The sequence below is a fragment of the Leucopleurus acutus genome, assembly GCF_964270905.1.
Source record: "Leucopleurus acutus genome assembly, chromosome: 9".
In the NCBI taxonomy this organism is placed as follows: Eukaryota; Metazoa; Chordata; class Mammalia; order Artiodactyla; family Delphinidae; genus Leucopleurus; species Leucopleurus acutus.
Genome location: NC_139144.1, coordinates 18147518 through 18173286, shown reverse-complemented (window position 1 = coordinate 18173286; position 25769 = coordinate 18147518). Strand labels below are relative to the sequence as shown.

Sequence of the window (25769 nt, the reverse complement as noted above, 5' to 3'; positions counted from 1 at the left end):
CCTGGATCTCTTGTAACGTGAGAGAAGAAATTTCTCATCTTATTCAAGACACTTGTATTGGTATTGTTACTTCAAAGCAGAAATCACTTAGTTAGAAACACACAGTGAGGCTAATTTAGATGTGGTGTATCCCCACATCCCAGACTTTGATCTGCCTGTAAGCCCTGCCTCTAAGGTCAGAGCTCTCAGACCATAATCAGGACAGGAAATGGGGCAGGATGTTTTGCCAATATGTATGCAGTGGGCCTGGCCACCAAGTTAGTTATTTTCTACCTACCTGTCTGTTGCTTTGCTCCATAAAGCTGTGACTCTGCCTCAGTTTCTTCTCTAGAACTTCAGCTTCCTTCTAGGGATATGGCCCCAAAGTAAACTCCAGCCCTTTCATGTGCTCCCCTCACACCTGGAAGGATGAGGCCCACTCTCACCCTTCTTGGAAGTGGTCCTCTGAAGGACAGCATCAGGATAAATCAGGATGACCTGGCGGCTTGTTGAAAGTGTGGACGCCTGGCCCCATCCACAGGTTGTCAGGAAGTGCTGTGTTAATAAGCTGCCCAGTTAACTCTGATGTAGGTGAAAGCTGAAAACTCTGCCTTACCCTCTGACTGTCCTTTCACTGCGCCCATGTGAGAATAAGAACACCACCAGGTTCATTGCCTCTATCCTCCCGGATTTGGGTTACATCCAACCGCCTGGATTTCCTCCCGCCTCTTCGTCCTTCACACCAGGTTGAACCTGCCAGAGTCCGTCACTTCCTCTGGATGGGTCATTGGACTGCCCACCTGCCCTCAGGGGCAAGCCCCTTGGGTGGAGTCCATTTCCTCAGTCCCATCTTTCCTGGCTCCATCTTTCTCCCCAACGCCCATCATTAAGCCAAAATTAATTAATCATGACAACACTAAGTCCCCACTGAGCCAATGTCCGCATGACTGAAATCCACTAGTTAATCATCAGAAACTCAGATTTTTAAAAATTCCTGAAAAGAAAAATCCCAGCCATGAACTTAGAGAACGGCTGCAGCATCAGCTAGGTCAGCACTGCAGAGCTATCTTATGAAATCAAGATGCTTTGGATTTATCTGTCAGTTTTGCATTTCGTTCCTTTAAAAACAGCTTCTTAAGACAGGGAAAAAATTATATGCTGCCTATTTTATTTATTGATTTTTTTTTAAAGAAAAGCCAAAAACTTTATTCATTTTTGGCTGTGCCATGTGGCTTGTGGGATCTTAATTTCCCGACCAGGGATCGAACCCGGGCCGTCAGCAATGAAAGCCTGGAGTCCCAACCACTGGACCGCCAGGGAAATCCCAAGAAAAGCCAAAAACTTTAATTTTCAACATGAGCTACATGGTCATGAAGACTATGTAATGTGACCCGCTCCAACTCAGGGGCCCCAGAAACCCTCCCTCCCTCAAAGCCCAAGGGCTTCCTGCTCCCAGAAGGGGAATTGGGGAAAGGCGAGTGAGTGAAGAGTGGGCCTGAGACCCCAGGATTCAGATCTCCACTTTGCCCTCACAGAAGCTATCAGTCAAATGGGCACAGTCAATATGCTGCCTATTTTAAAAATAAAGGGATTCAAAGATTCTGTCTTGCCCAAAATGACATGGTGCCCACCTGAGTCCAAACTCCAGTGTCCCACAGGTCCCAGGAGTCCAATTCAAGTGCCGGGTCAGCCTTCCTGTGCCACCAGGTAACGCAATGACACAATGGTCTGTTAGCAATTTGGAGCAATCGGGAAGGCAATATTCTGAGAGTGTCACAGAGGCCCAACACTACTCCTGGAGAGTCAACCCTGTCCATCCTCAAGTGTAATGCATGCCATTCTCCTTGAAAGGGCTTTTCTGCTGTAGTAGCAGGAGAATGTAATCAGCTGTGCCCACCACCAAGTTCTATCAGCTTTTGTATTCTTTTTTTAAAATTTACTAATAATAGGGAAATGAATGTAATTTCTGAAAAGGAGGCTGGGCTGAGCGCCGAATTAAAACTGGTCTTCACACTCTGAACAAGGTGTCAGATTTTGATTGACAACATCCCTTAGGGCTTGGCCTTTCCTTGAAAAGAGAGTTTATTTTTAAGGGTCTTGTGAGATTTTGAGTAAAAGGTGATCGGTGAAATTGCTCTTCATCCTAACTGGAGCCCACAAAGAAAGCAAAGAGTTCTGTAATTACTGGTGTAACAAAGACAAAGTTATTATATTTTTCTGCTTAGCCGGAAGGAAATCTGAGGTTTCTTTGAAGGCTTGAGATGTGCTCCTCGGAACTGGAGACTCTGAAATCTCTGATGGCTAATGGTATTTATTTGAGTTCTCTGAATAGTCAAAGCATGAACTAGGTTACCAGAGGGCCCATTTTGACTTGAAAATTCAAAACCAGTATATCCCCATGGCCAGTCTCTCCTTTGTGGTCCAAGACCAGCATTTAAAAATTTTACCATGGAAATAAGCAAAAAGCTTCCATCATTAACAACCCTAGTTTTTTTTTTTTTTTTTTTTTTTGCGGTACGCAGGCCTCTCACTGTTGCGGCCTCTCCCGTTGCGGGGCACAGGCTCCGGACGTGCAGGCTAAGCGGCCATGGCTCACGGGCCCAGCCACTCCGCGGCATGTGGGATCTTCCCGGACCGGGGCACGAGCCCGCGTCCCCTGCATCGGCAGGCGGACTCTCAGCCACTGCGCCACCAGGGAAGCCCCAAAACCCTAGTTTAATCCTATGTTCCATCAACTACTGCCGCTTCCTCTGCCCATGCTGCCACAGTCGATGGGCACTTCTCAAACCTTAGCTTATTTGTCCTCTTGGCAAAATCGGAGCCTGTTGGCCTCGCCCTCCTTGAAATACCTTTATTCTTGGATGCCTCAACAACTCTTCGCCCTGGTTCTCTTCTGCCCCATCTCCCCCAGCTTCAAACACACCTGCTTATCCAACCAATGCTTGTTATTCTCCCAATAAGGCAGCCTACAGCTGGGAAAGAGAGGCGGCAAGATCGTGGCGACTCGGAATTATTTAATACATCGTGTTTTCCTTAGTAAATCTGTTCAGTAGAACTTTCGAGCTCTTGAAATGTGACTGAGGAAGTGAACTGTTTTAACTTAAGTTCATTGAAATGGCCACAATGTGGAGAATGGCTACCATATTGGACAGTGTAGTGCAGAGTCCTGCAACACCGAGGGTGGTCCATGGTGCATGGTCCATGGGACCAGCAGCTTGTGAAACACCTGGGTACCCGTGAGAAAGTCAGACTCTCAGGTCCTACCCCAGACCTAATGAATCAGAATCTGCATCTTAACCAGATCGCCAAGTGATTCATAAGCACAATAACATTTGAGAAACATTGCTTAGAATGTTTAATTTTAAAGCACTATAGTGATAGACACCTGTTTATATCCTAGTACATTTTGTGGATATTACTATACCCTGAAGAAGGTTCCTTTGGTGAATTTTTGCCAAGTCCTTCTTGACACATCAATCAGATCCTTTGTTAATCATATCTTGATTGAAGTCCCTCTGGATATCAAAATACTAAGATAATTCTTTTATTTCAGAAAGCAGTTGAGTTTAATCTATCGATCTGAACTACAGCTCATTCTTCCGTCTAGCGTGTAGCATGTGTTAGTAAAACCACTACTCCCTTTCCTTTGTTCTGAGGAAGTATTATCTTCCTTTCATAAAGGAGTAGAATACAGAAGAGAAAAAAAAATTAAACCACATTGTACGGTAACCTCCAAAGAGGTAAACAGCTTGACTGGGAAATCAGATCACTCCCTGAGGTACGTGAGAAGATTCATACAAAGATGTAAAGATCTGAAGCTAAAAAGAAGATCAGAGGAAAAGTTTATGTTGAACAAAATGTTTCCTCATTCTTGATTGAATGTCTCCATGCTCTGGGATGCTTCCAAGTGTTATGCGACTCAATCACCTAAAAAAGAGACAAGACTCTTTGGAATATGGTAAAGCTTCCAGATGTAGTGGCCTGGGAAATGGTCACTTCGGGCAACAGGGCAGGTCAAGAAAGGAGGGTGGGCCGGGAGTCACAGATGCAGGGCATCTGTGTGGCCTCTACTCAGGCTGCCTCTTTGGCCTCAGTTTCTTCTGTAAAATTTAGCACTTGGGTTTGTTAGACCCTCTTTTAGGTCAATTCCAGCTCTTACGTTCAACCCTAGTCCCTGAAAACTTATAAGAATGAAGTTAAAATGATTAAGTTGTTATCTCCAAAAGAAGGATTATTCCACAGCCACTTTCAGAAAATCATGTACATTTATACATTCATTCAACAAACATTGAATTCATTCAACAAGTATGCGCTGCACACTGATCTGGGCACTGGGAAGTGACAATGACAGTGCAGTTAGGGTCAGTGAAATCCATCTTAGGAAAGGGGTAAATAAATCGGTAACTGCTAATTCTCAAACCCTGTTTACATGCCCAAGCCACTGACTGAGACTCTGAAATGCCAGGCAGTGTTCTCTGTTTGATCTAAGGTCCAAAAACTAAGTACACAGCGTATCCTTATATATGTTAGAGGGGGTATATCTCAGCGGAACAGAAGGCAGGCGATAGACCGATAACGAACAATTAAGAAATTAAAGCACCTCATGGAAAATCACATGCAAAGACTTCAACCAGGGCAATGTGGTGGTCCCTGAGCAGTTGCCTAACCCTGTGGCAGTCAGAGAGGGCTTCTCAGCGGTGGTAACACCAACGCTGAGAACAGAATGACAAGAGGCAGCCTGACATGTGGAAGTGAGAAAAGCACTCCGGGCAGAGAGACCCACAGATGCAAAATACACAATGTATTTGGGTGGGCTCGAGCAGCAAAAAGAAACCAGAGAGACGGAGCATAGCATAGTGTGAGCTGAGGTCAACAGAGGGCTTCACAGACCAGCATGAATCCCTCTCTGCCTTTATTAGAGTTTTTTCCTTAATGTCTAATCTTAATCTCTCTTGTTTTACTTAAAATCGGTTATCCTTTTATCAGATGTAGGGAACACTGTGTCAGGACAACGTACACATTTATACATGTTTAAAGACCAATATCCAGGGCTCTCGACCATCCAAGGCTTTTGGGTGCCAACTCTGGTTTCATTATTTGAGACCATATCTATACTAGAAAATAAATGCCAGAAAATATTTAATTTAGAAAAAACAGGTTTCCTACAACACGCTTGTTTGATATGCTTCAGTTTGTGTGGCGTCTGAAGATGCTCAGAGATGCTGCCCTGGGTCACCTTCCTCAGGGGGAGAAGTGGGAGGGACAGAACGGCCTCCGGGGCCTCCATCTCCCATCTGGGAAATAAGGGGAGGGCTGGAAGGCGCTGTCCGGACTCCTCTCATTTCAAATCTCACTGTCTCCATGAAGGAAAGTTCCATTGTATCTGAGAGAGACCAAGGGAGCTAGACATAATCACAAAGGGAGAGAACTGAAGAGAGGAACTAGAATGCAGGTCCTAGAGTGAGGAGAGGTCCAAGGCACAGGTGCTGCCTTGAATATCTAGGTCAGCTGAGCCTTTGTGTGTTTTGGATCAGACAGGGCACCAAGCCTGGCATTTCAGTGTCTTGGCTAATGACTTAGGAGTGTAAACAGCTTTGAGAATTAGCAGTTGCAGATTTTATTACCACTTTCCTAAGGACATTTCACAGTAGCAATTTAACAACTCTAGAAAGACAAGCGACCCTCACCCCATTCTTTCAGGAGCAGAGACTGCCCACCAAATGGCCATCTCAAAGGGCACCTCCCATGAAGGGGGAAGATGGGGCAAGATGGTGACATCTCCAGCAGCATCTGCTTTGGACCTTCTCCTGCAGAGGACAGATGAACTTTTCCTTCTGAAAACCCACTTAGGCTTATCACCAATGCTAATGTCTTACTTTAATGGTTTGTCTGAGGGGCAAGCTATATTTAAAGAAGAATTTTAATTCTCTAGGATTTTAAAATATACTTCTATTTAAAGATTAAGGTCCATTCCAAAAATAAGATTCCAGATATCACGGAGAAGTAGATGGAAAATTAAGCTGTTGATTGTTAATGTGTCTGCAAGAGACAATCTCAAGTTTACCACGCATGCATCATGCAGTGGACATGAAGGCTTGGAATGGGGTATGTATTTTTCATCCTTATCTGCTTTCTAAATAGGCCTGTGACCTTGTGGTAATTTTCTAAACCTCTGAATTGTGGTGGTTTCCTCTGTTAAATTAGAGGGTCATAAAGAAGACATACAGATGGCCAAGTGGCACATGAAAAGTTGCTCAACATCACTTGTTATTAGAGAAATGCAAATCAAAACTACAATGGGGTATCACCTCACAGTGGTCAGAATGGCCATCATCAAAATGTCTACAAACAATAAATGCTGGAGAGGGTGTGGAGAAAAGGAACCCTCATGTACTGTTGGTGGGAAGGTAAATTGGTACAGCCACTGTGGAAAACAGTATGGAGGTTCCTCAAAACACTAAAAATAGAGCTACCATATGATTCAGCAATCCCACTCCTGGGCATATATCCAAAGAAAACCATAATTTGAAAAAATACATGCACCCCAATATTCACTGCAGCACTATTTACAATAGCCAAGACACGGAAGCAACCTCAACCTAAATGTCCATCAACAGATGAATGGATAAAGAAGATGTGGTACACATAACAATGGACTATTACTCAGCCATAAAAAAGAATGAAATAATACCATTTGCAGCAACATGGAAGGACCTAGAGATTATCATACTAAGTGAAGTAAGTCGTACAGGGAAAGACAAATATCATATGATATCACTTACATGCAGAATCTAAAAAAAGATACAAATGAACTTATTTACAAAACAGAAACAGACTCACAGACTTGGAAAACTAACTTATGGTTACCAAAGGGGAAATAATGGAGGGGAAGGATAAATTAGGAGTTTAGGATTAACATATACACACTATTATATACAAACTAATCAACAATGACCAACTGTATAGCACAAGGAACTCTACTCAGTATTCTGTATTAACCTATTTGGGAAAAGAATCTGAAAAAGAATAGTTATATGCATATGTGTAACTGACTCACTGTGCTGTATACCTGAAACTAACACAGCATTGTAAATCAACTATACTGCAATAAATCATATCTTCTCTAAGAAAAAAAAGGTTGTACTGTACTGAACTGGGTAATGTCTAAGCTCTCAAACTAAGGTTTTGTTATTTTCTTAAAAATCTTGGTACTCCTGAATGAAAAGAGCTGAATTCTGAGTGTAGTGAGAAAAAAAATTAAATACAAGCATTCTTCTAGATGTGTTTTAAACATAATATACACACATTTTAGTACTTTGAATTCCTTATGTTGTCAGTGTGAATGCTATCAATTTGTGTGCTGGCTATAGTTCTGAATTATAGCCGATTTTTATTTTTAGGCTCCACTGTTGGTCACATCTATCTTGTTTCCCAGTTAGTCCTTCGTCAGAGAAGCAACCTCTAAATATAGCATGGTTTCTATGGGAACATACTTTATCCCAAAGATTCCAGGAAACACATTTTATCTGAAAAATGAGACCTGCCAGACAATATGTCAAAATCCAGGCCTACAACCCAGATTTCGTATTTTTGAAATAATTTGATTTAAGGCGAGATGTTTAAAATGGGTTGAAAAATTGGTTCCATGAGAAATTTCCCAGCTGAGTTGAATTGGTACAAATTTGCTTTTGACAGTAAGACTTGGAAATCCCATCTTATATTGAGCGTTTTTCTTGAAATAATTAAGCATATGGCTCTATTAGGTTTAGATTCTGTTGTTTTATATCTCTGTGGCTACAAGCACTTTTGGATGATCATCTAGCAGATGGCGTAGGTGGAGATGATATTCATTCTTTCCGAAGCAAATGAAAATTTTATCAAGTTGTTACCTATATGTAGTCATAATGAGTTTGCTTTACAGTTGACAGAGTTTTGGTCCTTTTGAATTCCTGTAGCTGAACCGTAATATGATTTGGGGCTGAATTTGCCCACAACTGTTGAAGGCATGTTGGTCTCTTTCATCTTTAGGTGTACTAAACCCAACTTCCTTAAAATTATGCTTTGAGGTCTTAGCACAGCTCAAGGTGACTATGAAGTTAGAACAGGAAGTGAGAAGACTGATGTAAGAAAATTTACTTTTGAGAAAAAACGTGCCCTCTTGTGGAAGTTACATCACCAGACGGTCGAGCTTCAAAAGGAACCATATCTCCAAATGGCAGTTACTGAGGGAAGGGAGTCTTGGAAAGTGAAAGCCAGAGATATAAATATGTTGAGTTTACTGTTGAGAATATAAAAATCTCACAGAAAGTACTCCACTCCGTCATTCTTATACTGAATATGAAACATTTTGGATAAGAAAGAGCATTGGGAAAAAAATTCTAAGTTTTTCATGTTAATAAGAAAAGTTACTGCAAATAAGTCATTGATAGTGAAAATGAAAGTCTTAGAATACTTTGAATCTGTCTCACCACTAGCTGCAGCGCTACACATCCGTTTGTGGCCCAGACGGTTTATCTGGGTCCTCCATCTTGACTGTTTAACTTTGGAAGACCTCAGTCTAAAGCTTGAGCTCTTTGCCAGTTCATTATTCATCCCATGACCTTTCTTGACTGGAGACTTGATTCTAGCAAACCGTTCTTATTACCTGTTCTGATGTAGATCACCAGCAAATGATCAAAGTGCCTTGTGTCTTCCACCAGCAGCAGATCATAAGAGGAAAACAACAAGTAAGTAGTTTGGGTGTTCATTTAAATGTTTCTGCATAGGAAACAGATCTAGAAATTTCAGTACTTGCTTTTTTTTTTAATTTATTTTTATTGGAGTATAGTTGCTTTACAATGCTGTGTTAGTTTCTACTGTACAGCAAAGTGAATCAGCTATATGTATACATATATCCCCTCTTTTTTGGATTTCCTTCCCATTTAGGTCACCACAGAGCACTGAGTAGAGTTCCCTGTGCTATACAGTAGGTTCTCATTAGTTATCTATTTTATATATAGTATCAATAGTGTACATATGTCAATCCCAATCTCCTAATTCATTCCACCACCCCGCTTCCCCCCTTGGTATCCATACGTTTGATCTCTACGTCTGTGTCTCTTTTTCTGCTTTGCAAATAGGATCATCTATACCATTTTTCTAGATTCCATATATATGTGTTAATATATGATGTTTGGTTTTCTCTTTCTGACTTATTTCACTCTGTATGACAGTTTCCAGGTCCATCCACATCTCTACAAATGACCCAATTTCATTCCTTTTTATGGCTGAGTAATAGTCTCAGTACTTGGTTTTTTAAATTAATCTATTTATTTGTTTGTTGAGTTTTTTGGTTTTTTTTGCCGTACGTGGGCTTCTCACTGCTGTGGCCTCTCCCGTTGCGGAGCACAGGCTCCGGACGCGCAGGCTCAGCGGCCATGGCTCACGGGCCCAGCCGCTCCGTGGCATGTGGGATCTTCCCGGACCGGGGCACGAACCCGTGTCCCCTGCATTGGCAGGCGGACTCTCAACCACTGCGCCACCAGGGAAGCCCGTGTTTGTTGAGTTTTTGAATTTTATTTTTTTATACAGCAGGTTCTTATTAGTTACCCATTTTATACATATTAGTGTATATATGTCAATCCCTATCTCCCAGTTCATCCCACCCCCCCGTCCCCCCTTGGTATCCATACATTTGATCTCTACGTCTGTATCTCTTTTTCTGCTTTGCAAATAGGATCATCTATACCATTTTTCTAGATTCCATATATATGTGTTAATATACGATATTTGTTTTTCTCTTTCTGACTTATTTCACTCTGTATGACAGTTTCCAGGTCCATCCACATCTCTACAAATGACCCAATTTCATTCCGTTTTATGGCTGAGTAATAGTCTCAGCACTTGGTTTTCATGAGCAAAAGTTTCCAGGGGATGGTGGTCGTAACGGTAAGGTCCTGAGAGCAAGGAAAGTGATGATCCAACTCCTCCCTTCCCTATGAGTTTATCTCAATGCATTTAAATATTTATAGCATGATTCTGAGAGGTAACTAAAAAAGGATGGCATTGTATGTTTATGATATATCTTTGTGTACATTATATAGGTAGAAGTGGCATTGACGCTTTGATGACCTAGTTCCTGTCAGGGAATTTGTTGGGTCTTTAGACATGCAATTTAACTTACTTCTCATAACATCCTTACAAAATAGATCTCATTCCCATATTTGCGACTGAAGAGGCAACTTCAGTGTTAATTATTTGTCCCATTATTAGCCAGCTAATAACCTATTTCCAAACGTCACACTGCCTTGGCAGTTGTGTCCATTTAAACCAGTGGGACCTGATAAATTATTTAAGTTTTCCTTTCTTTAAGGTCATATCAAACTTAAATCTTGTCTGCTTGGACTTGAGGACTACCAAAATTTTAAAACTAAGTCAGTAGTATCTCATTTGTTGTTCATAAGTCACATAAAACTATTTTGTTTCATACAAAAAGTGTACAGGCATTATGCATTATATATATATATGTGTGTGTGTGTGTATACATATATACGTATATATATATATAGTTTGCTAAAATGCATATTTCAGCACATAAAGCTTAGATTGTTATGCAAATTATAATTCTAAGTTACAATAAAATCTTATTTGAGGGTAGTCAAAGAATGTGACAGGTCCAATATAATTTTTCATAAATGAAAATTTAGTTATTCTAAGAAGATTCCATAGCAGCAGAAGAAAAATTCTAAGATATTTAGACGTTCACTGTGGAATAACTTCTCCCTCAGATACAAACGCTCAGACTCTGCTTCTGGCCAGGTGGGCAGCAGATACGTGAGGAAAATGGACACAGATCCTTCCAGAGAGAAAAGTCTGACCTGTTGATGCCTGGGTCTAATACCATCTGATCAAAGGTCTGAAAAAGTTTGCTTTTAATTGTAGGATATTTATTAAATGCTTAATAATGCAACAACAATTTTATGTCACATAACTGTGTATCTGCCCTATGTAGACTAAGGAGAAAGCGGTAAATAATGTCTTTTTGCTTTTGTTGTTTCGCCTTAAGAATCATAACTTTATGTGGCTTTTTTTTTTTCAGTTATAGAGCTGTCTCAAATGCACTGGCTCATTTCATTTTCCAGTGACAAAGGCAGTGTGACCCTTTGCATTTCATAGCCAGAGCTCCGTGAGGCCAGGAGACTTATACACACCCTAAGAGCAACCAAATGGCCAAGTGACACTTAGATGCAGGAAAGCACATTGCCAAGCAGTCTGCCTCTCTGCTATATGATCACTGTCCCTTATGCATCCGTACCTGAAAAACTTAAGTGAAAACTAAACAGAACCCACCCCCGAACCCCAACTTTTTACCAAAATGTAACATACCAGTCCAGGAAAAGTTTCAGAGTTTGGAAGAAGAGTGCAGGTAATATGTATATTATATGCTGCTCTTTCCCCCAAAGCTGTTCACAGGAAAAAAATATATATATATATATTTTTTAATTTTAATTTTATTTTTTTTTTGCAGTACGCAGGCCTCTCACTGTCGTGGCCTCTCCCGTTGTGGAGCACAGGCTCCGGACGCGCAGGCTCAGCGGCCATGGCTCACGGGCCCAGCCGCTCCGCGGCATGTGGGATCCTCCCGGACCAGGGTACGAACCTGCATCCCCTGCATCGGCAGGCGGACTCTCAACCACTGCGCCACCAGGGAAGCCCAGGAAATATTTTAAAGTGTCTGATATACCTTCTTCCAATAATTACATGTGATTTACATGGTCTTCTCTGTGGTATCTCAAACTGGATTTTCTGACAATAGGATGGACGGCTTTTACAGATCTGAGATAAACGAGTGTTGGGTGTATATGGACCCTGCCTTTATTTAAAATTTATTTTGTTCATCATCAATTTTGATTTTTTAAAAATATCGCATTAGACTACTATTTATTTTGATGACCGAGTCTCTAGCCGTTCCTTAAACTTTATGCCAGAGGGTAATATGTCTTATGCTCATCCCCGCCCTGGTATGTGAGTTTAGACATATCTGTGAATAGAATGCCTGAGTGCAGTTACAAGTTTTATATACAGACAGTCTTATTTTTGTCATTTTGTTTCACTCTCTCTGTCTCTTCAATATCTTTGGGTAATTAAGACGAGTCTCTGACAATACTTATTGGGTACCCAGTTTTAGGCTTGTAAACAGTGGGCTGGGATGGCAAAACAAGACTATTCATGTGCAGTTGCTGTGCAGTTTCAATATATCCATTCTAATTTTGTAAAACTTTTGATTTAGGGGTTTATGGTCTTCTAAGCATTTTGTGGTGAAATATGGAGCCGATCAATACAACCGCCCTGTCAAACGCTTCCAACATAGACCTGGGCCGCTGCGACAGTCACTGCAGGATGATTCTCATAACACTCTACGGCGCGGTTCTGCTGGGAGGTGCTGCAGGAGCTATTACGATGTCTTGTATGACGCCAAGAAGGAACAGCCAATCAGTGATTGCCACCATCGTTCTCAACATCATAGTGCTACACTCCATCCTCCTGGTCAGCCTTCCCTTTCGCCTCAGCTAGTATATATCAGTCGTCTGGGAGTTTGGATTCTTCACCTGCTGATTGGTTAGCAGCATCATATATGGTCATATGTACTTCACCTTAGCTTTCTTTCTTTTTTATTTTTGCAGTACGCGGGCCTCTCACTGTTGTGGCCTCTCCCGCTGCGGAGCACAGGCTCTGGACGCGCAGGCTCAGCGGCCATGGCTCACGGGCCCAGCCGCTCTGCGGCATGTGGGATCTTCCCGGACCGGGACACGAACCCGTGTCCCCTGCATTGGCAGGCGGACTCTCAACCACTGCGCCACCAGGGAAGCCCCCACCTTTGCTTTCAATGTGGCCATCATCATACTCCGATTGCTCATGTATTTTAAGAAACTCCAAATGCAGCAGTTCCAAAAGTACCATGCGGTGGTTTTAAGCATGATTATTTGGATGGTGGGTGGTGTCATTTTTTTGCCAATATGTTTTTTACAATATGGCACCCATCCAAGTTACTCAGAACAACGATGCTTTGAGTTCTACAGAGACCTCAACCACAGGGAATGCATTATCTTGAACTACTCTACGATCATCATTACGATGACAATGGTTGCGACCCTCTTTCTGATACAGATGGGGGTTATCGTTCAACTGGTAAAGACTCTTTGGACCGACATGTGGGCCCTTCAAGGATGCAGAGCTCAAATCCAGAGCTTCTTCTTCCTCCTCGTAACAGTGGTCTGTTTTGTACCCCACCATGCCTTCTGGGTACATTTCATTCAACATTATTCAGAGATAGAAAATTCCGAGTTAGTTCTTTATAATGAAATTTTTGTTGCTTTAACTACTGCTTGTTGCCTGGATATGCTGTGTTTCGTAGGGGGTGTTATCCACTAAATACTCCTATGTTACTTGCTTTGTAATCAGTTTTTCGCTATTGTGATAAAATAGTTTTGATTTAGTGGGCGCTTCCATGACTTCGAAATGTTTCAAATTCTTGCTCTTAATCATCATCACAATTATTTTTCCATGAAAAGGTAATGAAGATTGATTGTTTCCCTCTTCTCAGAGAACTGTTATCAGTTCTTCATTAATGAAGAACATGTTTGATCACCTTAACTCTACACAAGTTGACCCCGACCATCCAGACTCAACCCCTACCTCTTTTTCTTGCGATGTTTACTTCCGCTAAGCACAGCCATTGCCTTTCCCCATGCACTCTCCAGGCTGTTCTCCTCTTTGCATTTACTCCCACTGAGCTTTGATTGTAGAATGTTCTTTCCCTCTATTGCTAAATTATTCTTCAAAGTCCAGAGAACCTGAAGATAAAGACTCTACAGAAGACTTAACTTATTCAACTTATTCTCAACTTCTTGAAAATTTCTGATAGCCAGGAAAGCTATGGCCGCTGGCTGTGGTATGTGTAGGAAAGGATTAGCTCAGATAGTCAAGAGACGTAGAGGAAATTCTTTCGGGACTGACGGGGTATTGATGTGGTTTGATTCTGATTAAGGTATAGTAGGTAGTCAGGAAGCCGAGGTTACGTCCCAGATCTACCTTCCCAGACATGGATCCGTGAAGCAGGAAAAGAAATAGGAAAAAGCGGAAGCCAGCTGAACTTAGTTTAAGCATGATGACAGACTGTATTAGAGCCATGCCTTTCAGACTGTGGGACTGTCCTCAAGCTGGTTCAAGGCATCCTATATGACCAAGTGGCTTTATACAATTAAAATCAACACTGGTATCAGTTAAAGTCAATAAAACAACCAAGAAAACCAACTCAGAACTCAGATTCTACTTAGCAAGTACAGACATTGATACGCCCTTATGCTTTGCTTTGCGTATAATTATGCTCCATAAAGAAGACTTCCCACTTCTTCCAACTCATTCTGGATTTTGGAGAAAACTGAAAAAATGCACCAATGATTACAAATGTACATGTATCTTGAAATTGGCTTTTGAGTTTCCATTTCCACATGATTTTCTACTGGGTCTATCAGGCAGAAAGTCAAATAGATTACTTGAAAAGGAGGAAAAATGGTACCCGCTGCACCAGGGAGAAATGATGAAGTATCTAAAGTTCACCATACTGTAAGGTCAACATCATAAACCTGTTATATGGCAACAATCTTCTTTTTTTCTTTTCTTTTCTTTTCTTTTTTGGCTGTGTTGGGTCTTCGTTGCTGCGAGTGAGCTTTCTCTAGTTGTGGCAAGCGGTGGCTACTCTTCGTTGCAGTGCGCGGGCTTCTCACTGTGGTGGCTTCTCTTGTTGCGGAGCTCGGGCTCTAGGTACGCGGGCTTCAGCAGTTGTGGCACACGGCTCAGTAGTTGTGGCTCACGGGCTCTAGAGTGCAGGCTCAGTAGTTGTGGTGCACGGGCTTCGTTGCTCTGTGGCATGTGGGATCTTCCCGGACCAGGGCTCGAACCCATGTCCCCTGCATCAGCAGGCAGATTCTTAACCAGTGCGCCACCAGGGAAGCCTGACAATCCTTTTTTTTTAATGCATTTGCTTTTGAGCAGTAGTCTTCAGAGTGTGAGTGGGAACAATAATAATTTAGTGGAATGCAGAAATAGTAGTAGAAATTTATTTCTATTTATTTTCTATTAAAATATAGTATGTTGTGCTGATATTCATAAAGGAACTATAGCAATGCATGGGTATAAACTATGAATATTACTTTATGGGGATGTATACAAATTTTTTTTAATGATAAGGATGTAAGATCAAAATAACCTGAAATCCACTGTTCCTGAAGACCATTCAAGCAATGACAATATTCTCTCTCAAAAGGTTTTTCTCTTAGGGATAAGACTACTCTTTGTTTAGTGAAGTATCTTGATGAAATGTAATGAAATGTAACTATCAAGATAATATAGAAAAACAACATATCAGGTATTACTATCAGATACCTGATGAATGTATTTGTACAGACCATCTATTATTGCCCTTGTCAAACTGCCTTATAATTATTTGTCTGTAAGTAATTATCTCTTATACTCCCCACACTTCAGACCATGAGATACCTGAGAGCAAGGAATGGGTCTTATCTGATTGTATATATTTAATCCTACCCTACAAATCAAACCACTCTTGAAGCTAGAAAAGGGTGGAATCAGATACTGGGGGCTGGATATTGTGAAATCTGGAATTGTGAATTCTGTCCTCAAGTAGTAATCATCTGTTCATGAGCCCTCTGCCTAGGGCGGAAGCTGCTCACACAACAGATAATAAACCAGTGACCTCAGAAATCTGGTCAGATGGAGGTGTGTGCAAGTGTCTCCCAATCTGGATGATGATAAACATTGATATTTCAGAGTGAAAATTATTGAGATGGAGAGTACTCTAGATTTCAGAGATTAACCAGATCAAGGATAGATCTTCTGATTAATTGATTTACTGATAATTTTCTTTTCCTCTCAACCAGTTATTTTGCCCCTTGATAGCAAATAAATCTTCAATAAAACTCTGTGCATAAAAAATTACTATTAAGTCTTCCATTTATAAGGAACTACAACAAAGATAAACTCTCTATTTTACTAATACTAAACCCAGAATCTTCAGTCTTAGAAAGGGGCTATCAGCTGGATCAACTCCTCTGAGCTGATCCAGTCAAGGTCCCATGAGGAAATGATGTTCCACACAAATCAGGATAACTCAATGATGAGAACTAGTTATAAAGAAGTGGATACAATGCAGGGAAACCAGAAACAATGGTATTCCACGGCTAGTAACCGTAGCGCTGCCACTATCCCTATGCCCAAAATGGTAAACAGGGAGAGTGGTGACCAAAAGCTGGAAATAGGAGTAACATGGAGTGAGCTGCTTTGAAAGAAGCTCTGACCTTAGGCTGACAAATCCATCATCTCAAGGCAAAGCTGCAGAAAATAAACCAGTGGAATAAATACCACCATCTTATTGTTCTCCATCCCTCCAATGTTTTAGTGATGTTCTCTGTTGGCTGAATTCACCAGAAGCCAGAAGGCAAGGGAGACTGTTGAGGAGGTTCATACAAGTCGGCTTCTCTGGGCGGACAGCAGGGTAGAGAATCATGGAGAAAAATGGTGACAAACCCCGGCTTTCAAAAATATTCCTTAATGAGGTCATTGCTCCTCAAACAGAAGCAAAAAGCAGAGATCAAACTTGGTAGTAAGATGTGATTTAAAAAAGAAAACAAAGATGATAAAATATAAGCTGGCACATTTCAAGGAATAAGCAACAGAAACATTTCAGAAATGAAGGTTCTATTGAAAAACCTCATAAAAGAGAATTGAACTGTTTAAAACATAGTAAAGAACCTGGAGATCAGGATCAGTAAAAGCAAACATAATTATATGAAAAAATTTTTAAAAATTGAGAAGAATTAGCATGACAATGATGGTTGAGGAACACAGCAAGGGAGTTTTAATACACACATTGGTATCTTCTTATTAGTTGTCATTTCATCTTTTTTTTACAAATACACTTTTGCTGGGTATAGAATTCTAGGTTGACAGTTCTTTTCTTCCATTATCTTCTCACTTAGAGCTTTGGTTTCAGGATAATTCTGTCCTCATAAAATGAGTTTGGAAATAGTCCTCCTCTATTTTCTGGAAGAGTCTGAGAAGGATTGGCATTAAGTCTTCTCTAAATGTTTGCTGGAATTCACTTTTGAAGTCATCTGATCCTGGATTCTTCTTTCTTACAATGTTTTTGATTACTGATTTCATTTCTTTACTTCTAGATCTGTTGAGATTGTCCCTTTCATCTTGAATCATTTTATGTAATTTGTATGTTGGTGGGAATTTATACATTTCTTCTAAGTTATCCAAGTTATTAGTGAACAATTGTTCATAGTATTCTCTTAAAATCCTTTTTTATTTCTGTAAGCTTGGTAGTAATTTCCCCACTTTCATATCTGATTTTGTGTATTTATGTTTTCTCTCTTATTTTCTTTGTCAGCCTAGCTAAAGGTAAGTCAATTTTTGTTATCTTTTCTAAGAATCAACTTTCAGTTTTGTCGATTCTCTCTGTTCTTTATTTTATTTATGTCCACTGTAAATTTCATTATTTCCTGCCCTCTACTAGCATTCATTATAATTTTACCTGGTTGGATATTGGATATTTCTGTATTTTTGTAAATATTCTTGAGCTTTCTTCTGGGTTGCAGTTTGATCCTTTAAGGTGTTGTTTTGAAGATCTGTTGGCAGGTCCAGAGCAGTATTCCATCTATTTATTTCACGCTATTCAGGCAAGATCTTCTTGAGTACTATACCTAACGTCTCATAAATTATTAAATTCTTCAATCTGTCTGGTGGGAACATGTACTATTTCCAACCCTACGTGAGCAATGGGCACAATTCCCACTAATCCTCTTATATTCTTCCTTCCCTAGACAGATCAGTATTCAGCTGAATACGCAGGAGGGGGTGGTTATATAAATGCTTGGAGTTCTCTCTCTGCTTTGCTCTCTCCTTTCCGTTACTCTGCTCTGAAAATTCTAGCTGCCTGGATTCTCAGCTCAGCCTCCTCAACCCAGGAATTCTGCCTGGTTCCACCTAGGTTCTCCCTCCCTGTGTGGCAAGCTAGAAACTGACAAGGCAGTAAACTGAAGCCGTCATAGGGTTCATCTCCTTTATTTCCCATTTCTCACTGATCACTGCCCTTCTTTACCTGATGCCCATCCAATGTCTTAAAAACCACTGTTACACGTATTTTTTCAGTTTCTCTTTATTGTTCCAGATAGTATGTTAAATCTGTCTCTATTATGCCATCTTGGCCAGAATCACAGGAATTTAATATATGACAACGTGTCATAGCTATGCATGACCTGCTTTCTTATTCTGTGGGCTGAGCAATTTGTCTCAGATGATATCATGGTCCTAAGATGACCTACATATAGATGCCGTAATAAAATTTTGTTTCCTTCTTTTATTGATCAATCACTGAATCATCCGTGTAAAAGGATATCAGCATTGATCATCGGAAAACATTTCAGTCATGTAATTCTTTTCCCTTGCCCATGCCCCCTCCTATCTCCCCTGCATTCCTTCTCCACCATCTCCATTCAATTCTTAAGAGATAGGAATTTTTGTGAAAAGCTACTTTTGCAAGATTTAGGTAGATTGGACTTCCATACAGTTTTGCTAATCAAAATATTTTAGAGTTATATCTTTGCATGACAAAAGATAACAGTTACTGAATGTTCACCATAAGCTGGAGACTGCTCTAAGCATTTTATATCTTGTAAGTCATTGAATCCACACAGCAGTCATTAAATAGGTTCTGTTATTAGCTCCAGTAAAGACTACAGAGAGGTTAAGAAACTTGCTTAAGGTCACAAAGACTACCATATCTAATACTGTTTTATGGGGATTTCATAGAAAAGTGTGTGTGTTGGGCAGAGGGAGGAGGACAAATTAGCTAGAAAAAGGCTTAATGTAATCAGCTTTATTTATTCACAAATTACTGACCACACAGAGCAAGGGTAATCCTGATTGTGCTATTATTCAAACCTAACACTATTGTGCACAAGGCCGATTGTTTCCTGGGGATTCACCAATTCCGTGGATCCCAACGCTGCTCCTGATTGACCTGTCAACAGAGGTGATGAGTCTTCTCTTTCCATCTTGCCATCCTAAAAGCTGAACTCATGATGTTCCCTCCAGGTCTGATCCTCCTTTCACATCCCTCATTCATGTGAAAAACATCATTCACTCACCCAAACTTGAAACTCGGGAGATCTCTATAATTTCTCCTACCTGCTCCCTACGAAGCATCCCTGAGTCCCATTCATAACTACACGAGTCTGTCTCTTTCACACTGCACTTCTGGTCTCTGCCTTCACTGAGGTCTTTAGCCCTCCTCTCCTGGGTTGCTCCAACAGTCCTCTGTCTATTACCTCCTGGCCCCCCTCCCAACCACATTTGCTTCAACTGCCAGGCTGATGTCGCAGTGGTTTTCCTACTATTGAAAACTTTTTATGTCAACCACGGATTGTAAATCCTCCCACTTTAACTTTGAGAAGCTTGACACTGTTTTCACATGGAGCCCACATGTACTATCTTGCTTATGGGACCTTCTGTGCTCCAGTCACAGTTGCCCTTTCCAGGCTCATCATGACCCCACGTGGATCCTTGATTTCAGGCAGAGCATAACATTCACAGTTCTACATGTCTGACTCTTTCATCTCTGTGACGCAGCACAGCCTGTTTTCTCCACCTTGAAGTCACGTTCCTCCCTCGTCCTCCCTTCATCCCAATGGCCTCACTTCTATGGTCCACGCTCAACTCTACCTTACCTTCTGCTCTCGCCTCCAGTCCTTTATGGAGAGCAGAGGGAGTAATTAATTATCTTATATTTCTTTTGCAAAGGCTCATGGACCAGATCCCATGATGCCCCTTCCTTGTTTCCAGACTGAGTTATGAACCTTCTCATTAACTAATTCCCCTATTATCCTATGCAGACCTCTATCATAGCAACTTTCCTCTGGCATGCTAAGACACGGTGCCAGAGACTGAGAGCAGAGAAGAAACTAAACGATATTTCTTTCTGTGTTATGTTTTCATTATTCTCAGAGACTTAATTTTGTATTTAGTGGGCAAAGAGAATATTATTATTCAGATGACATTTAAGTTGGTATCAAAATCTGGAATTTTTTATCTAAAGGAGATAGGGAAAATTAACAAAAATGTGCATATATTTCTCCTAGATAGACTAGTTTGTTTCTATCTCTAGCTCAAGTAATGAACTGAAAGTAAATCCCTAAACTATTTCTTTTCTTTATAGCCTAATTACCTGCACCAGATCGCTTGCATTTAAAAATAGGAGTTCTGTGTATCCTCACTAAGGACTTTATAAATGTGTCAAGAATATCTGCTATTTCCAAATGCACTAATTTGCCAACTAAGTTTTGAGTGTTTATGTGCAAGTGGTGAGGCCAGGTGCCAGAGAGAACCGCAAGAGGAAGAGAGTAAAGTGAAGATAATTCAGCAATTCAGCTACCCAGTTCCTCTCCTCTGGGTTTTCATGTATATTCAGAGATCCAGAGAACCTACAAGTAAAACAGTAAGGTGCTGATAAACCTATGACCCAAGAAAAAAACTGAATACTATAGATAGCACTGCACAAGGACCAAAAAAAAGGCAGGGCAGGGCAGGAAAGAGCACTTTGAATGAAACTTGAAAGATAATGTCAAATACATACAAGAAGCAAAACCAACTACTATTAGATCCTTCAGGAGTAACCCTCTCAGGGGGTCTTTGGCATTTCTAACTTCCACTCTCCTATAATCAAATATAAATATATTTTCTTTTAAATAACATTTTCAGAGTGCACTTGTCCTTGAAGTCCATACTAGGAAGACCCAAGTCAAAAGCTCATCAAGTTTCTGTTTCAAAGCCTCAACAGTCAAGCTTTTTGCAATTAGTAGGAATGATGTTTAAAAACTTGGGCTTCCCTGGTGGCGCAGTGGTTGAGAGTCCGCCTGCCGATGCAGGGGACACGGGTTTGAGCCCCGGTCCGGGAAGATCCCACATGCCACGGAAAGGCTGGACCCATGAGCCATGGCCGCTGAGCCTGCGCGTCCGGAGCCTGTGCTCCGCAACGGGAGAGGCCACAACAGTGAGAGGCCCGCGTGCCGCAAAAAAACCCCCAAACCCTCAATTTCACCTATTGCCTTGCATGTCTTGAACACTGGTAAATGTCTGTGATCATGTGAGAATAGATTGAAGCTTCTTTTTGTAGCAGTGATGCTTTCCCTTAAATAGTAAAATCACTATGTGAAGACTTTGAAACATGTGCATGAACAGTTGTGGCACCTACTAAACGCTTCCTGTACGTGCTGCACAATAACATCTTTTTGGGTTAATACGAGAAATTTCATTAAAAAAAATTTCCAAGTGCTGCACATGGGTTGGAGTACAGGAAGCAACTATAGGGTTAAGAGATGCAATTGACCTTTGTAGACAGGATCCTTATTCCCATAATGGACCAAGTAGATGAGCAGAATTACCTGCAAGAAGATTTCTGAACAGCACCTTACAATCAAGGATATATATCAAGGGTACGTATTGTCTCTACACTTCACCTTCTGGTGTTATAGGAGTGGTATATATTTTTGATAACTGCTATTTCACCAGGGTTAGGTTGTCAGTAAATTGACTCTTAGGTTCAACCCAATAGTTGGCACAGAGGAAGAGGTTCCTAAAGAGGAAAGTTCTGGCACCTGTGTTGCTGCCAACGTGAGCCCAAAGGAAAACTTTGGTTCCCCAGAGGTTTATCAGATGGCTTTCTGGGGGAAGCTATGAGAAGAACTGGGATAAAAAAAGCTAAAGCTTGTGAAATGGGCTCCAGAAATTATGTGACTGTTAGCCTAAAATCAAGAAATAGTTACATTAAAAAAAACAAACTGCGAATGGAGCAGTGCATGGTGGGAGGTGTGCTCCCAGGCTGCTCAGAATCAGGACAGACACGAGCAGGGAATGTTGGTAATCAGAATCGTATTTGTCTTTCTCCAGCAAATGAGAGAAATAAAAAGTTCATGAGAAAGATGCCACCTTAGAAGAACAGAGTGACCCATGTGAAACTTGCTTAAAACAGGGAATTAAACTGGAAGTTACACACGCGACTTGTACTCCAAGTATAGATATCACTAGTGAGTTCACCCCCATAAAAGTGGGTACAAAGTAATTCCCAGGCCAAGTCAGCCACTCACCCTGTCTATTACCCTCCGAGGAGCGGTGATGAGAAAACACTCATCCTGGGGCAACGGGGAAAGGAAGTTAGACCACTGGAAAGGCAGTAGCTAAGGAAGCCTCAGAAGCACCATCTCTAAAAATTATCTGCTGCAGGAAATTAAAGAAAACTTGAGGAAAGTTTGATTTCTAAGCAAAGTTAAGAATCATAAAGTTATATAGGGAAGGCAATAATCACAGGCGAGGCTGTGACGAAAATTCAGCAGGTTAATATCCAGTCAACATGGTTGACTGAGCTGGCGCAGAAAGATGCCCAGTTTAGGTCTAAATAAAATACTGAATAAAATAACTCAATTTTTAATTTCAACAACTTTTAATTTACCTGAAAACAAAAGGAAAGAAATACCTAGGACAGAGAAGCAAAAGAGGAAATTGAAGTCATAGGGGTGAGCTGACCGGAGCAGAAAGATTTCATTGGAGTGTTAGAATGGAAAACAAGCCTTAACGATGTGGCTGGGATTCTGATATCTACTTCCCTGTAGGTCCACATACTACGGGGTTGAGAGTCCATAATTCACAGTTAGCTCCAACTACTTGTATACTGCTGGAAATAAAGGTGGGCTGTCCCATTTCTGAAACGGAACTATAAACATTTGCCCTCCAACTGGTTTAGTGGCAGGAGTGAGGTGCTTGCCATCCATAGGAATTCTACTTGGGTAAAAAGTCACTGATGAGAAATTCAAGTCCGAGAATTGTGCTAGTCATAAATATGGATCTGGATTTTCAGCTAAGGGAAATAGGAAATCTAAGCTGAGAAATTAACATACATATTGTCTGGTGGTCTAAATATTGATGGGCCAGGGAAAGGCACATGGGACATCATTGTGTAGCTATGCTTCCACAGTCCTGTCACAGGGGCTCATACTAAAAGCAATCCCTGCTGGATGCAAACTATTATATATAGAATGGATAAACAACAAGGTCGTGCTGTACAGCACAGGGAACTATATTCAATATCCTGCGATAAACCATAATGGAAAAGAATATGAGGGACTTCTCTGGTGGCGCAATGGTTAAGAATCTGCCTGCCAATGCAGGGACATGGGTTCGAGCCCTGGTCCGGGAAGATCCCACATGCCGCGGAGCAACTAAGCCCGTGCGCCACGACTACTGAGCCTGAGCTCTAGAGCCCGCGAGCCACAACTACTGAGCCTGCGTGCCGCAACTACTGAAGCCCGCACCCTAGAGCCCATGTTCTGCAACAAGAGAAGTCACTGCAATGAGAGGCCTGCGCACCGCAACGAAGAGTAGTCCCCGCTCGCCACTAGAGAAAGCCCGCGCGGAGCAGAGAAGACCCAACACTGCCAAAAATAAATAAATAAAATAAATTAAAAACAGAAGAGAATATGAAAAAGAATACATACATACATATAACTGAATCACTTTGCTATACAGCAGAAATGAACAAAACATTGTAAATCAACTATACTTGAATAAAATTTTTAAAAAAGCAATCCTTGCTAAAAATTAACTCACAAGAAAAGGCACAAACACCAAAAAAACAAAAACAAAAAAATCACCATGAAGAACAGTCAGCTGACCCAATGCACTGGGTAGACTTGTATCCTAAGAGTAAGAGAAAACAAAGTAAGCTGAAAAACGTTAAGGTAAGCATAAATGATAGAATTCACACGGCATGAAAAGGAGAGTATGCTTTTTTAAAGTTACTTTAAAAATTTCCTGATATAAATTCTGCAAATGACATAATGAAGTAAAACACACACAGAGACGTGCACACACACCGAGGTTTTACAAGACGAAGAAAGATGGGCCAGAAGAACTGTCCCAGGTTGGAGAAGTGCAAGGAGAGGACAACTAAATGTCATGTCCCGGACCAGGAAACGTTCATTCTTAGGAAAACGGAAAAGATCTGTACGAGGTCTACAGTGTAGTTAACACTTTATCAACGTTAGCTTCCTGGTTTCAATAATTATACCATAATTATGAAAGATGCCAAGCTAAGGGGAGAGCGTATGGTAGCTCAGGGTACTACTTTTGCAATTTTCTTGTAAGTCTAACTTGATTTCTAAATGATTTTTTCCAAAAGAAGAGCAGAGGTAGGCGCAGGAGAATTTGGAGAGCCCGGCTGGCCGGGACCTTGGAGAGCCCTGCGCTCCAATCCGAGGCACACAGGTTCCTTCCTGTACGCGGTGAGCAGCCGTGGCAGAGACACGGCGGAATCTGCGCGAGCGAGCGCACGTTGGAGGCGGAGGGGAGAGGCTGGGGGCGCCCAGTCGGGAGGAGGCAGCAGGGAGGGTACGAACTTCGGCGCCAACTGCTCTGTAACCGCTGCCCAGGTCTGCGCGCTGGAGTCGCGGTCCTCGGGTCGGGGGGACAGGGCTCGCGGGCAGCCGGATGGGTGGAAGGAAACGTTGACGCCCTCCGCTTCCCCGCCCATCCTGGTATCCATCCTCTGCCTGGTCCTTCAGCGGGACCAGCCGAGGCAGAGGCGGCCTGGCAGCCCGGCGCCCCCTCTCCACTCCCACCCCCCGCCCCGGTCCTGCGGGGCGCCCCAGGCACTTGGACTTGGCTGAACTCACCCCGCTGAAACTCAGGCCTCGGTAAGGGAGGTGATTTACATCCCCCTTTAGTTCGTGTTCTTGAAACACCCCAATCTAGCAACCACAGGAGGAGCCCACACCCGTTGCTGGATGGAGTCTGCTTGTGGTCACTCCTTTGTTTCACACTAGTGTCCGCTGTCACACACGCAGTCAGATCCGCAGCTAAATGACCCTGACACCCGTGAATAGGGCGTTTGGGCCTCACTGATTTAACAACTGCGGAAAGTTTATGTCTTGGCCCAGAGCACACTAATGGCCTCGTTCTAAAAATTAAATCTCCTTGGCATGGACCCAAGAAAGATCCATGAGCGTGTTCATAGACAACTAACACGTGTGCACACAGAGAGGACACTCCATTGTACTGCAGGCAAACAAAACTAAGAAACTGTGACTCCTAACAGTTCTTTTTTTTTTAGAAGCTAATGCTTTATTGCCGGTTCAGTCCCAGGAAATCTACAGTGAAGGACAGTGGGTGCATTACCGAGCTGGCCATAGTTTTGCAAAACACGCAACTGGTTGCTCATCTTACGGGACACCTTTTTAAAAAAAAATGTTCATTTTTTTATGCAATTTTAAAAGGTTACTTCCTATTTACAGTTATTAAAAAATATTGGCTATATTCCCCGTATTATACAATACATCCTGGAGCCTGTCATGCACCCAATAGTTTGTACCTCCTATTCTGGTAACCACTAGTTTGTTCTCGATATTTGTGAGTCTGCTTCTTTTATGTCTTATTTTGCTTCAGAATTATTGGGAGAGAAAGATACTACGGCTGCTGCAAGCATTTACCACAGTGCCCAGCCTGAAGAGTTCTTCAGAGACCCTGGCTTCTCTCTCTCCAGAAGAGGGGAAAGTGCATAATCCAGTATTGCTGAAGGAAAACTTCTGCAGTGCGTAAGATGCTGCTTGAATGAATAAAGAACATTATTTAAATTTCCTTTGACGTGTTTTCTATTTTTCTTCCCCCTTTCATGTGATAGT

At 41.6% G+C, this 25769-nt stretch overlaps 2 protein-coding genes across 2 annotated transcripts in view; one reads left to right on the top strand and one right to left on the bottom strand.

Annotated features, from left to right (window-relative positions):
• Positions 1-25769, bottom strand: part of PNPLA8 (patatin like domain 8, phospholipase A2) — a 134468-nt gene that overhangs the window by 73092 nt on the left and 35607 nt on the right. The gene's annotated exons all lie outside the window — the stretch shown is intronic.
• On the top strand, positions 12053-13433 carry GPR141 (G protein-coupled receptor 141). The gene is given in 4 exon segments (XM_082846567.1): positions 12053-12528; positions 12532-12570; positions 12574-12602; positions 12822-13433. Coding segments are annotated over 4 exon segments (882 nt in total). The 5' UTR covers positions 12053-12282; the 3' UTR covers positions 13390-13433.